Source organism: Lethenteron reissneri, chromosome 39 (assembly GCF_015708825.2).
Source record: "Lethenteron reissneri isolate LAM-NWPU_2019-01 chromosome 39, ASM1570882v1, whole genome shotgun sequence".
Taxonomy (NCBI): Eukaryota; Metazoa; Chordata; class Hyperoartia; order Petromyzontiformes; family Petromyzontidae; genus Lethenteron; species Lethenteron reissneri.
The window spans coordinates 3,243,907-3,256,405 of record NC_083817.1 but is presented as its reverse complement, the minus strand read 5'-3'; the positions used below and the strand labels follow the sequence as shown (position 1 = coordinate 3,256,405).

General features: G+C 46.9%; 1 protein-coding gene across 2 annotated transcripts; it reads left to right on the top strand.

Moving 5' to 3' along the window:
- The first annotated feature begins 1,739 nt into the window (after window positions 1-1,739).
- Window positions 1,740-12,145, top strand: LOC133352059 (SERPINE1 mRNA-binding protein 1-like). Of its 2 annotated transcripts, XM_061567784.1 has the most exons (8): window positions 1,740-2,157; window positions 4,544-4,817; window positions 5,724-5,864; window positions 7,396-7,467; window positions 8,610-8,684; window positions 8,941-9,133; window positions 9,316-9,651; window positions 10,224-12,145. In XM_061567784.1, the coding sequence occupies exons 1-8, from the start codon at window positions 1,752-1,754 to the stop codon at window positions 10,278-10,280; spliced, it is 1,554 nt and encodes a 517-aa protein (XP_061423768.1). In that variant the 5' UTR covers window positions 1,740-1,751; the 3' UTR covers window positions 10,281-12,145. The 2 variants fall into 2 exon arrangements, with proteins under 2 accessions (XP_061423768.1, XP_061423769.1); XM_061567785.1 differs by lacking the exon at window positions 7,396-7,467.
- The last annotated feature ends 354 nt before the right edge of the window (window positions 12,146-12,499 follow it).

The following is a 12,499-nucleotide window of genomic DNA, read 5'->3' as shown; positions in this document are numbered from 1 at the left end:
AGGGAAATAATAAAAATAAAACATAAAATAAATGTATAAAATAATAAAAAATAAAACATAATAAAATAAATGTATTTTATTTTATTTTTCCCTTCAATGTGCCTTTACCGAAAGAACCAAGAAAATGATCTCTACATGAATCGATACATCGTTTGAACCCTGGTATCATGGGCGTCAGACGTGTATCGATTCATATACTGACAATGCCATGCAATGCCACCATGCCATCGTTAGAATACATTTCTGGAGGTGAACTAAAACCCAGTAGCAGAGGTTCAGTTGAACCAAACAGCACGTGGTACCGTAGGCACCAAAGACAAAGATCCCCCATATAACCCTCATTAGACTATTGGGGCAAGTGCTGTTCGCGAGTAGCACCTATGAAGGCCAGGTACGGCACAAGAGGGGGGTGTGATTGGCCAGCATCACGCCCGGCCGCCTTTGTCTCCCCCAGTGGCGATGTTTACACACCGCATCAGGTACTCAATTGAGGCTGAGTCGACCTAGGGGAGGCCCAGGACCGGTTCAGATAATCGTCACCGGTGTTTGCCGTGAGCAGGAATCAAACCCGGGTCACCGCTCCACCACCGCTCCCCACCGGATGCAACGAACATCAACTTAAACTCAACAAATCGATCCAGCATAATAATAATAATAAGAAGAATCGATTGCTCAACGTGCGGTTCCACCAATCGCCGTGTCCTATAATGAACCCGCCCACGCGATTCTTCGGATCGATACGTGTCAAGAATCGTGATTCGTGTATCGAAGCCAATTGTGTCAGACGTTTCGGGACTGCCTCGTCAATTCGATTTGTTCTTGCGACGCTTTGGACGTTCTCGTTCTGCAGTTCTACTCGGCAGCGTGGTCCAGATGTCTTTGTCCTTAATACTATCCAGGACGTCTGTTAAAAAGAGCTTAATAGCTTATCGGATTCCTCCAGTCGAAATAAGGATTCTGATTGTGACCCCAAATTAATTGAACTCTACATTTGTTTTATTTCATTAGAATGTTCATTCCTGTTTTAAATTAACCTTACTTAATTTTTTTTAGATAAAGTTTTAGAGAATTAAATGGAGGTCACAATAAATATGGACCACCCTGTACCTTTAATTCCTTGCATATACATTCCTATCGCTACCATAAAGCCAGAAAAAAAACATTTACTCTTCAACGCCGGATCCAATGAGCCACCTGTGAATACAATCATATTTGTTTATACATTAAAATGTATTTCAAGTCGAATTATAACATTTAAAGTGACGCATAAGAGGGAATTGAAGAGCCATCTCCGTACTCTTAGTTTTTTTTCGGTAAAGTCACGTAGGTAAAAAAAATATAAATGGAAATAACTCAATTAAATCACGACGTTTCGTTGGCAACACAAGTCTCCGTCTTCAGGTGGGACCGTCACATTTAAATTTACTGTAAATTTACTGTAAATTTAGCTGTGACGGTCCCACCTGAAGACGGAGAAACGCCGTGATTTAATTGAATTCTTTTCATTTATTATTATTATTTTACCTACGTGACTTTACCGAAAAAACCTAAGAGTATGAATCCTTGCAGTCACGAAAGCTTCAAATCTAGAATTAAAGCCATCTCCGTCGCAAATCCCCCTCGGGTCCCCCACCCCCCCCAACCCCCCCCCCAACCGCCCCCACCGCCATCCCCCCAACCGCCCCCACCGCCATCCCCCCAACGCCCGCCCCCAACGCCCGCCCCGCCTCTTGGCGCGGGCTCTACCCAGAATGCTGCGCGCGGCTGTCTCCCCCGCTCCCGCCATCTTGGCCGCACACGGCAGCGACGCCCAGGCGCCCGCACGGAGGATCGGCGAATCCGTCGGCATCCGCGCCCTTGTGAGCGCCATCATGCCCGGAAACCTGCAGGAGGGCTTCGGCTGCGTTATAAACAATAGATTCGAGCAGTTGCTCGATGACGAGACCGACCCGTTCGAGCTGCTGAAGGAGGCGCAGCTTAAGAAGGAGCTCGCGGGGGGCGGCTCGGCTAAGGCTGCGTCCAAGGCGGGACCCCCCGGCACCAAACCCCCCCCGAAGAAGGAGTCGCAACGCGACAGGAGGGCGCCCACCACGGGCCAGGTCACCGACGCAAAACCGGCCGAGCAGCCGGCGACAACGGCCGTCAAGAGAGCCGAAGGTGAGGGTTTGTTTATGTGCGTACGGGGGCCATGATGCTGGGTGGGGGGGAGGGAGGAGGCGGGTGGGGATGGTAGCGAAGTGCAGCGCTGCGGCCATTTAGAATTGGCACTCGGCTTACATCGACATCGTGTCCCATTGGTCCCGACGCCCCCCCTTGGTCTTGACGCACGTGCGTGGGGACGGTGCTCGGCTAATGGAACGCGAGAGAGCCCCCCCCCCCCCCCCCTAATTGGCTACGCTGCGATAATGTCACCACGGCCTAGGCTGGGCCCTCTCGGGCCACGCACATGCCGCCGCCGACGACGACGACCTCTTGTTGTGTGGAGCAGAGGGGACGCGGCCCCGTGCGACTACACGAGCGCGGCTTTGTTGTCGTGACTGCCCCCCCCCCCTTCTCTCACACAATCGCCCAAGGCCCCCCACTGTGCAAAACTGTTGGGCCTTTGAGAGTCGGCGCGTGTGCGTGCCCCCCACCTCCCCCGCGTGCTTCTGCAGCTGCTTGTAGCTGTTAATTGCGTTTGAACGCTGCTCGACGATTAATTTAGGATTCTATCACAATTTGTATAGTTTTAAGTTTTTCGGTGGTTACCGGTGCTGTGCATGCCTTTGGTGAGGTCAAAGTGAACGTTTATTTTTTTTTCGGGTAATAAGAGCCACCAAGTTTCCGGAAGTTCTCTTATCCGCTACTCCTTCCGTATAGAATTGCTGATAAATAGCAGCTAAAGCCATTAAGTGGCCCTTCATTCACTACTTTCAAAAGTTGAGCGACTTTACTTTACATCGTGCCTGTAATTGCACGAACCGAAATTTGTAACATGTGCACATAGGCGCGTATACATTGATAAAGTAAAGTCAAATTTGGTGGGGGGGGGGGGCGAGGAGGGCCCCCCACGTGAGCGCTTAAAGACGACGGCCTAGGGCCTATGGCCGCCTTATCGCAGCCGTGCAGCCGCACCTCGTGTCGCAACGAGGCGCGGTGGGGGTGGGGCCGTCTGGTGCGATCTAATCCCGCACTCTGCCCCCACCACCCAGAGATAAAATCGATTCAATGCCCTACTCCCATCCTTTTTATCAAACTCCACCGTATAGGTGATTTTTTTTGGACCAGGCCAGGTGACCCCCCCCCCCCCAATCCCGTCTTGCACCACATTCCGTCGTGGGCACTCGTCGGCCACGTGGTTCCGCGTCTCCATTGCCCCAGCCCTAGTTGGTCTAGGCCCTGCGCATGTCCAGGCCCCATCGCGTGCACTGCCGCGCATTGCCGCGCGCGCTTTGCAGCGTGCTTCCTTGAATGCCCATTGTTGTGTGGCCCTTTTTATAATGTTGAGAAATGTGGTATTGGCGAGCAAATTGTAAATGCCCGAACGGCGTGCGAAGGGGTAGGGTGGTCGGGACCTCTACCGGCCGCCTTTGTTTCTCAAGTTTACTACACCGCTTAGATTTTTTTTCGTTGAGGGCTGTCCACGGTAAATGCGGATTCGACCTAGGGGAATTCCGCGGCTGGTGCATATACATTCCTCCCATAATATAATCCTTGGAATCGTAATCTAATTCTGTAAGCCGGGTGTTGTATGTGCAGTATAAACAATGTTATGTAAGACATGTGCGTTGTGTGTAGTGAGGTCACCGGCCGTACGCGCGCAGCCATGTCGCGCAGAGGGCAACATCGTATTTTGCAGTGCAAAATCAAACTAGAAACCTTAGGTTTTTTTAATATCTTGTAGGCAAAATGATTGCCCTTCCACTTATCCCAATGCTCAACATTTACATAAACGTATGACCAGCTTGCTGGAACGCCAGAAGTTGTTGTTTTACTACAACACGAACCACAAAAGCAAATGATTACTGTTAGTTTTTTAAGCATACCCTGCGCACTAGAGAGTTCATTGTTTTGCATTAAACTGCACAGTATTGAACCCTAGCATTTGGAATTGTGACCAATGCATTTGTTTTACATTTCAGTGAAGCGTGCTAGACCGTGTAACAAGTCACGGTAATTTTTTTGTTTTTTTAATATGTATTTGAAGGCATGAATATATTTGTACTGTCAGTCTAACGTAGGGGAACGATTCCTCATGGTTTTGTCCAATATAACCAAGGTTTAGTATTAAATTATGTTGCTGTTATGGACTTGTGCTTCAGAAAATCAATCAAAGGGTGTCCATAACTTAGATAATTCATTAATTCGGCACTGAAAGCTTTCACAAACAACACTTAGAGTGATTGCGCTCCTTCCCTCAAAGTAAATTACCTATGACCTAATCGCGTGCCGTTATCAACATTATGACTGACCCATTGAACACTGCCGAAAACAAACGCATATTAGACAGCTTTACAGAATGTTTTTGTATTAACAATTTTTCTCGTTTTTCTTTGAATTTCAGGTTCAGGCCCGAGAAGGATAGGCCGTCGTCCTGACCAACAGGGACCGTTCCAGGGGCCGTTCCAGGGCCAGGGAGGCCAGGGACAAGGAGGTCCGGGACAGGGAGGCCCGGGACAGGGTGGAGAAGGACGACCGGAAAGGCGCGGTGGCGGTGTAGGATTCACCGGAGAGGGGCGGCCCGAGAGGCGTGGGGGTGGCCCCCGGCCTGAGCGTCGCTTTGCGGAGCGGCTCAACGAAGAGCGGCCCGATGGATCAACCGAGATGTCTTCCGAGAAGTATGGCGCTCTCATTTAACGGCCATGATATGGATAGTCAGTAGCGTTACGTTGCGTAATGGAGGTTGTTGGGCCAGCTGTGGTGGATGTGGGGGTGAAGCAGTTGTTTGACGGTTAATTACATATTTAGCTGAACACGTACACAAAGGATGTGTTCTTATCCAGAGCACATCAACCGAATGAGCGTGACGTTCACCAAGCCTCTAAGTGTGGTGCACAGTAATCGCAGGGTGTGCACGTAATTATATTCTCTGGGTTTAGCAGATTTGCGTTTGAACCTTGTTTAGCACTCGCATTCTCAATTATATGATACCTTTAATGATGTAAATCAAGCGGGCGGGTGAGTTTTACGTGACGGGATCTAAAGGGGATCAAGAGTGATAAGGATCAGTGGGGGGGGTGCAGATCTATGAATCCTAACGTCCATTTGGGCTGTGAGAATTTCAAAAGACTGCCTTGCCAAACACTACAACAATGTCGATTCCTGTAAGATACATTTTATACAAATGAGTATTAAGATGACGGTGTTGTAATGTGCAATGCCTCTGCCGTTTAATGTTTTGTTGTACAGAAATTTGTTGGTCTTTTTTTATTGATTATAGTTGTGATTATAGCAGTATTGTAATCTGCTTGCGTCTCTACACATTTTACAGTTTTAAACTGCTGTTGATATAAAAAACAAGACAGTCTGGATGAAAAAGACGCTTACTCTGGGGGTTGGAGATATATACTTAAAATGTATTGTGGACTCTTGTAGGGGATTTTAAATTATTAAAACATTAATATTTGTGTTTGTGTGTGGTAAGGTTACTTTTACAATGCATGGTGTTGCAGGCAGGTGAGCTTGATCTTCTGATTTAGTTTTTTTTATCCACTGCTGCTGTCCCGTTGTGTCTCACAATGCAGCAGGTCGATGGATCGGCCTCAGAGGGGCCGAGGCAACTTCCGAGGCTTCCGGGGACGTGGCCGAGGCATCGGACGCAACCCTGATGGATTTGACGGACGCGGAAAACGCGAGTTTGAGCGGCACAGCGGCAGTGACAAGACGTGAGCCCGCGCGCCTCTAACATGCAGCGCGCACAGATTGTTGAATGCATAACGACTTGCTGTGAAAGATGTCTTGTTTGTTCATGAGCCCTAACCAGACATTGCACTTGCTGATTACCAGTCCGGATGAAAACGATTACCACCTGAGGCAGTAATCAGCCGTTTAAATTTCTTTGTGGTCGACAAAAGTTAATGTGAAAAATGAAAGTTACTTACATTTTCTTGCTTAAATTTTGAACGTGTAATACCATTTGAATGTGTCAGTTATCAACTTATTTACTCATCAGCCAAATATACACTACAATTTTGATATGTAATACCAGTTTATGTTCTGGCCGATGTATGTGTGACTGGCTAAATGTTTAAAACAATTGCCTGGTTATGGCTGGTACGAATTACCTCTGTAATAACACTAGGAAAGGGGAAAACAAATTATAACACTGGTTTTCATTGTTTGATTTGAATTGCATGGTTGGTATTTGTTGTGTGATGAATTGTTCAGATATGTGCCTTAAGTGATTAAGTTTCTGTACAGTAAGGCACCAAGCTTGCCAGTTGGTGCTGCTTGTGGTGCTTCTCATCACTCAACGTTGCTAAACTCTTGATGCTGAAACTTGGCCTTTGGATTGCATGCAGGGGGGTTTTTTACCCTTGTACTCAGCCCAGTTGGTCTTGGTGCACGTATTCTCATAAAAAAATAACCACACCTAAACGTTATTTCCCTTCACTTCATTGTGGTAGGGGCTGTTTTTGTCCCTGGTGTAACCATGTTCATTTACTATTTACTTGGCGACGGTACTAGTTGAGTGAAAGTAACTGAGCGCTGCTCTGAGTTGCATGTTTGACCCTGATGATATAGCTTTTGGTGGCAATCGTGGCTGAAGTTGGTGGCCGAATGTTTGGAGAGATTAGGTCATTGGTAGGCTTGAGTTACAAACGTTTCCACGATGTAAGTATCCCCTGGCTAAAAATAGTACGGTGAGGGTGCATGTGTATGCAACTCGCAAATGGCGCACTGTACTAGAGAGGAGGAGCCAGAGGTGTCACAGCAGTGATGGGACGCGGGGGCTGCACAAGCTCGAGAGAGAGATGTGAGGCAGGGCCGGCACTCGGCTGCAGGATTGATGCAGCACAGCTGTCAGTGGCTATAGAGTTCCGATCGACGCCTTAAGGTTAAGGGTTTCAATGGCCTCGTTCTGAGAATTTCAAACAGGTGCCATGTTGAGCCATTTATGGCAATCCTAAATAAATTCCAATGCAGACCAAAATATAAAAAACACCCTAGAGTTGAAATGCTTTGCTGTAAAACCTTACTTGGCACCAAGCTGTCTGCTGTTTAGACTCAAACCAAAGAAGATATGTTGCCACTACATTTTAATACAAATTTTATTTCAATAAAATCGGCACATCCGGTTAAACGCGAGTGACATTCCGATTGGACGTAGTTTCTGCTTTGACGAGGGAGTTGCGAAAACAGCTTTTGATGGAGCCGCGGTCACTGTTGAACGCGTGCTGACTTGTGCCGGCCTAGTGGTCTGAAGCCGGAGGACAAGCGTGGAGGAAGTGGCTCGCACAACTGGGGCAACGCCAAGGACGATGCCAGGTGAGGGGCGCAGCCCGGCTCCGCTTGGGCAGAGGGGGTCTACCTTTGTCCCTCCTGCTGCAGGGTGTCACTAGTGGAGTTGATCAGACAGCACTTGTACAGCCCTATCGCATCTACCACTATTTTAGATTATATCACAGTTAAATTATGCTCATGGGTGACGCAATTGACTTGTGCACTGTAGTTGGAAAATAACTTGCAGTTGCTTTAAGATTGGAAAATTTTTGAAAGTTAATGTTTAACAAAAAAAAACTTAACCTTGGTAGGGTGGATGATGTACCAGAGCTGTCAATATTAAGTCTGGTGGCCACACCTGCAGCGTGGGACTTGGGAAAGCCGTTGATTTGCCTCCCCCTTTTACAAAACGGAGCACGACGCTGCCACTCGCTCTTGGCACGGCCCACACTGAATGCCACCCACTTCTCCCACTCCCGTCCTCGAGTGACCTAGGTAGGCCCACTCAACAGATCGTGGCCACACAGCTTCTGACCAGGTCTCTGTAGTGCCCTTGTGTCCGATGTTGTGGATGGGTGAGAAGGCTTCCTGTTGGGTCTGCTGTGTTACTTCCGAACATACTCAAATAGAAGACCCCTCGTATTTCAGGGATGTTAGATGTGAACATTTTCCAGGGAGGCTGTTGCCTTGTGGTCGTTAAAGTGCATCACGTCATGTTTTGGGGTGTGACGCTTCAGGTTTGTTGAAAATGGAGGGTTTACCTATTTGTTTTCTGTGGCAAAGTATACATTGTGATATGTTCATGCTGTTCAGCTTTTTTCATCAACAGAACATCACAAAATACTAAATGAAAGCAAAAATGCAGCCAATGGCATGTTGAAAACCAAACACCGGTTACCTTCCCAAGCAAAAAGCAGCAACGAGTCGCAAGAAAAAAAACCTGCGTTGCTTCAGCACCAGCACGTGTATCCAGTAATGGATGCCTAATGCATATTGTTGATTTTAAGTGAGTGCAGCAAAACTGACTCAAGTGCAATAGTTGGAGCAACCGAATTCTTGTTGGTATGCAGTTGGGTACAATGTTGAATAGTGTTTGTGGTGGTGTGTTATTTGCAGTGGTGGTGGGCCGGTTCTGCAGATTTGTGTGAGTGGTGGTTGTGACATGGTGGCCGTGTGCCTGTGTGCAGTGAGATTGACCAACCGCCAGCCACTGAGGAGCATGTGGAGCACGAGGAAGTACAGACCACTGAAACCGAGAACAAGTACGTGGATCTCCCAGAGCAGTGTGGGCATTGTGTACTTGTTGAAGGTGGTTTTATTATAAAATGCGACACCTGTTTATGGGTAAATGTGTTTTGTTGATTTTGCAGCACAAGCTTTCGCCTCGGTGTGTATGTGAAATGGTAGCATTGAATCATGGTTTATATTGAATGTTTGCTGCAGTCTTACCATGGTCCACAAGGTTTTATTTCTCAACGTGTCCCCACGTGCCTGACCTAAACATTTGCGCTGTCTCAGGGAAAACGAAACCGACGAAACAAAGGATGAGGAGGAGGGATCCAAGGAGATGACGCTTGACGAGTGGAAGGCTGTGCAGGAGAAGGCACGTGCTAAGGCCCAGTTCAACATCCGCAAGCCTGGCGAGGGGTGCGACTCTGCTCAGTGGGGCAAGAGCTACGTCATGCGCAAGACCAAGCCCGTGGAGGGAGAGGTGAGGACCAAGCTGCTGCTACCACTTGTTAATGTCATATTGGGAGATGAGGTGCCATTGGCTGTCATTTAATATTTACGATGGATATCAAAGTTTACTGTAATTGCGTCGGGGTGGCGTTAGTGGGATGCTTTCACTGTCCAGTCTATAGCAATGTACCTCGCTGGTATGCCCTTTCATAGGTCCAGCTGGAGTCTACTGCCGACCATCATTTCCGCCGTTCGTCCAATGACATAACCTCCAAGCTTGAGATCAACTTCGGGGACCACTCTCGGCGTGGACGTGGCGGTCGAGGGGGCGGTGCACCGCGTGGAGGTCGTGGTGGAGGTCCCATGGCCGGCGGACCCCCAGGCGCTGTTGTCGGAGGTCCAGGTGTTGTCGTCGGGGCTCCAGGCACTGCTCCTGCTGGTCCCAGTGCCAGTGCCATTGTCGCCGGTGCCCCAGGGCCGTCTGGCATGCCACCACCTCGCGGTGGAGGCAGGGGCATGGGCCGTGGTGCTCCCAGAGGAGAGAGGCCGGTGAGTCCCAGCTCTTTGTGGACGAATAGCACTACTACCATCCTGCATACAGGAGAATTTAATTTAGCAATTTTAAAGGAATATGCTCGTTCAATCAATCTTCAATACTAACTGTATTCGTACAGCAATTTCTCTTATCACAAGATCTGCCAAATTGTTGTTGTGCAAAGGTCTTTAGCAAAAATATACGAGAGTCAGTTTGGATGTAAATAATGAAAACATCCGTTTAAAATGCTTTCTGGATTAAGCACAATTTTGTCAAGTGACAACATTTTGCGGATTAGTGGTTTGGCCCAGCAGACAAAACGACTGAGGCCAAACCCGATGTTTTTTGATGCAGCACTAAAAGGATAATTCAGCATGTGCTTGTTGACAAGCGGATGAAGGCTTAACCTAGCTACCCTGGAAATAGTTGATACATAAATTGGCTGAATTTAACACGTGGGCAAATTATGCATCGTGGTTAATGTTACATTCTGTATGGGCAAAAGTCACGCAACTATTACAAAGAATGACTACTTTTTGGATTTGATGTCCTTTGTTCATGAAAAGTCTGATGTCCTTTGTTGCAGTCGGCTGTGATCGTCCCGAACGTGGATGACCCAGAGGCTTTTCCCGCTTTGGCCTAGAAGCCAGAAAGGATGGAGTCGTCACGCCTGCTTTAATGCTCCTCCCAGAAAACCACATGACAGCACAGGAGTTCAACTATTATTAACGTTATTATATGTGATTTACATTAAACTCTTGGCTTTCAGTTTTGTTTCAATGCAAACCCCTTCACTGGCAACACTGTCAGCCGGCATGTAACTTGTCAAACCCGATGGCAGTTGGAGAAACAATTACGTGTGCTAAAATGGGGTTCCCCTGGTTCACATGGAGGCAAACGTCGCAATTTTCTTCCCGCTCATTAAATAAAATGCACCATCGGTGGGGCACGCTACACTAGCGCCATTCCTGCCACCAACTTGGAGACATAGGGGTCAAATGATGAATTATGCTCCCATATACCCATGCGTGACTGAAGTGAGCGACTATCCAACCCCAATGTCTCTGATTGTTGGCCGTGCTTTTCAAGAGCATGTTACCATTGGGTTCTCCACCTAGCCGCCATCACTGATTTGGTACAGTATTTAATGCTACCAGTGTTTGAAATTTGTGTTAAATGACCTTTAAAAAATGAAAAACACTACTACTGATCATTTAGTTTTTACAAGTTCACTTAAAGTTTCAGTGGCTTGTTTTTTTATTTTGCCAGTGAAGGGGTTAATCAGTTTTGCTTACAGTGACAGTAGTGACTGTTTTTCAACTCAAAGCAGGGGACAAATGGGTGGTGTTTTTTTTGTGTATACGCTTTCGCAGACGACGGGCGTTTTCACACTCACTCTGCGTCATGGCAATGGCATGTTTTTGCTCACTTAAGGGCAACATTGTGCATATTTGCCAGTTTCTCACTTCCTCTACGTTGCAATGGTGATGGGGAGGCAAGTGGTGGTCATGGAGAAGGGGTGAGGGGGGGTGGCGGGTTAAAACACTTAGAACACCGCAGTGTTTAGCTTGTGGAGATTTAGAGCATGGCATGATGACGTTTCCTAGTGTGTGGGGATGTGCGCCCACATTGTGTGTTACCTGTATACCATCCTAGGTGAGTAGCAGCTGCTTTGCGTGTGCCAGCCAATGGCCACGCACCTCCGTCTCGTACATTCAAACCAAGACGAAAAAAAGATGCAGTCGTCTGCTGACAACTTTTTGCGAGAAATTCGTTCACAAAGACGTCTTTACAAATTGCCGTGAGCCACATGCGAAGGGGGCGCGGTGAGCGTGAAAAGGGCCCACTATCAGTTGTGCAACGCTGTTAAGTGTCTCCGCTAGAAATGTGTTCTCCTTGGAAGATGTGCTGCTGCAGGGTCGTTATATTCTGGTGGCGATATTTGAGTGGGTGGTGTTTTCTTGTGAATACATTTGCCCCCCCCCCCTTTCCGTGCAGTATGCAAGTCTGCGGGTGTAACCTTTTCGGACTAAAAGCTTGCAATGTTTGCAGTGCAACTTTTATTTTTCATGATCAAAGTTTTCTTTTTCTTATGTAGGTTTATTAGAAAAAAACTGTTCAACTGACTTGTAGTTTAAAAAAATTGGTGTTCAGTTTTGGGGTTGCAATAGTTACTGCTTTGCTCTGGCCTCTGAACTGATTGATTTGGACAGTTTAACATTTTTTCCTTTATTATTTTGTATGGAGAAACCACCACTTGATCTTGTACAAATGTGCAACCCAAGCGACTCGACAACTCGTGCTGTGCGACCAGAATAAAGACAGGAATGCTGTGGAGAGGAGACTTACGTTAATATGGTTTATTGAGAGTTTTTCACAAAAGAGGACTGCTGTTAAATTAAAAGACTTCTTTTTTTTTGGTGGAGTGATGGTGGGAATGTAAAGACCCTTGGCTTGGCATACCTTTTTGGCAACACTGTTCATTAAACACATCCTGATAAAAAACAAGACGCTTGCATGCACAGTATTTGCACATGTGTAGGTGCTCTACATTGTTTTAGTTTGTGTAGGAGCCTGTCCGTGCTTAAACCTAGTTTTAAAAAGAATGACAATTTTTTTATTAGCTTTCGGAGTTTTGTAAACTATACAAATTCAGTTATATTACAATGGAACATTTTTGATGAGCAAATATTTTTCTAACCCTTGAGCTAATGTAATACATTAAAGGGTGCACAGACTAAATGTAACATGGTAGCCAATGACCTCCATGATAGCCGGAACACTTAAATTAACGGGCCAGCAGTAAAAATAAATCCCATTAAAGCTGCATAAGAGCGGTAAATGTATGCAATATGCTACGGT

Coding starts and splice junctions, on each gene's coding strand:
- LOC133352059 (XM_061567784.1), top strand. CDS start 1,752: ATGCTGCGCGCGGCTGTCTCCCCCGCTCCCGCCATCTTGGCCGCACAC. Junction 4,818..5,723: donor ACCGAGATGTCTTCCGAGAA/GTATGGCGCTCT, acceptor CTCACAATGCAG/CAGGTCGATGGATCGGCCTC. Junction 5,865..7,395: donor CACAGCGGCAGTGACAAGAC/GTGAGCCCGCGC, acceptor GTGCCGGCCTAG/TGGTCTGAAGCCGGAGGACA.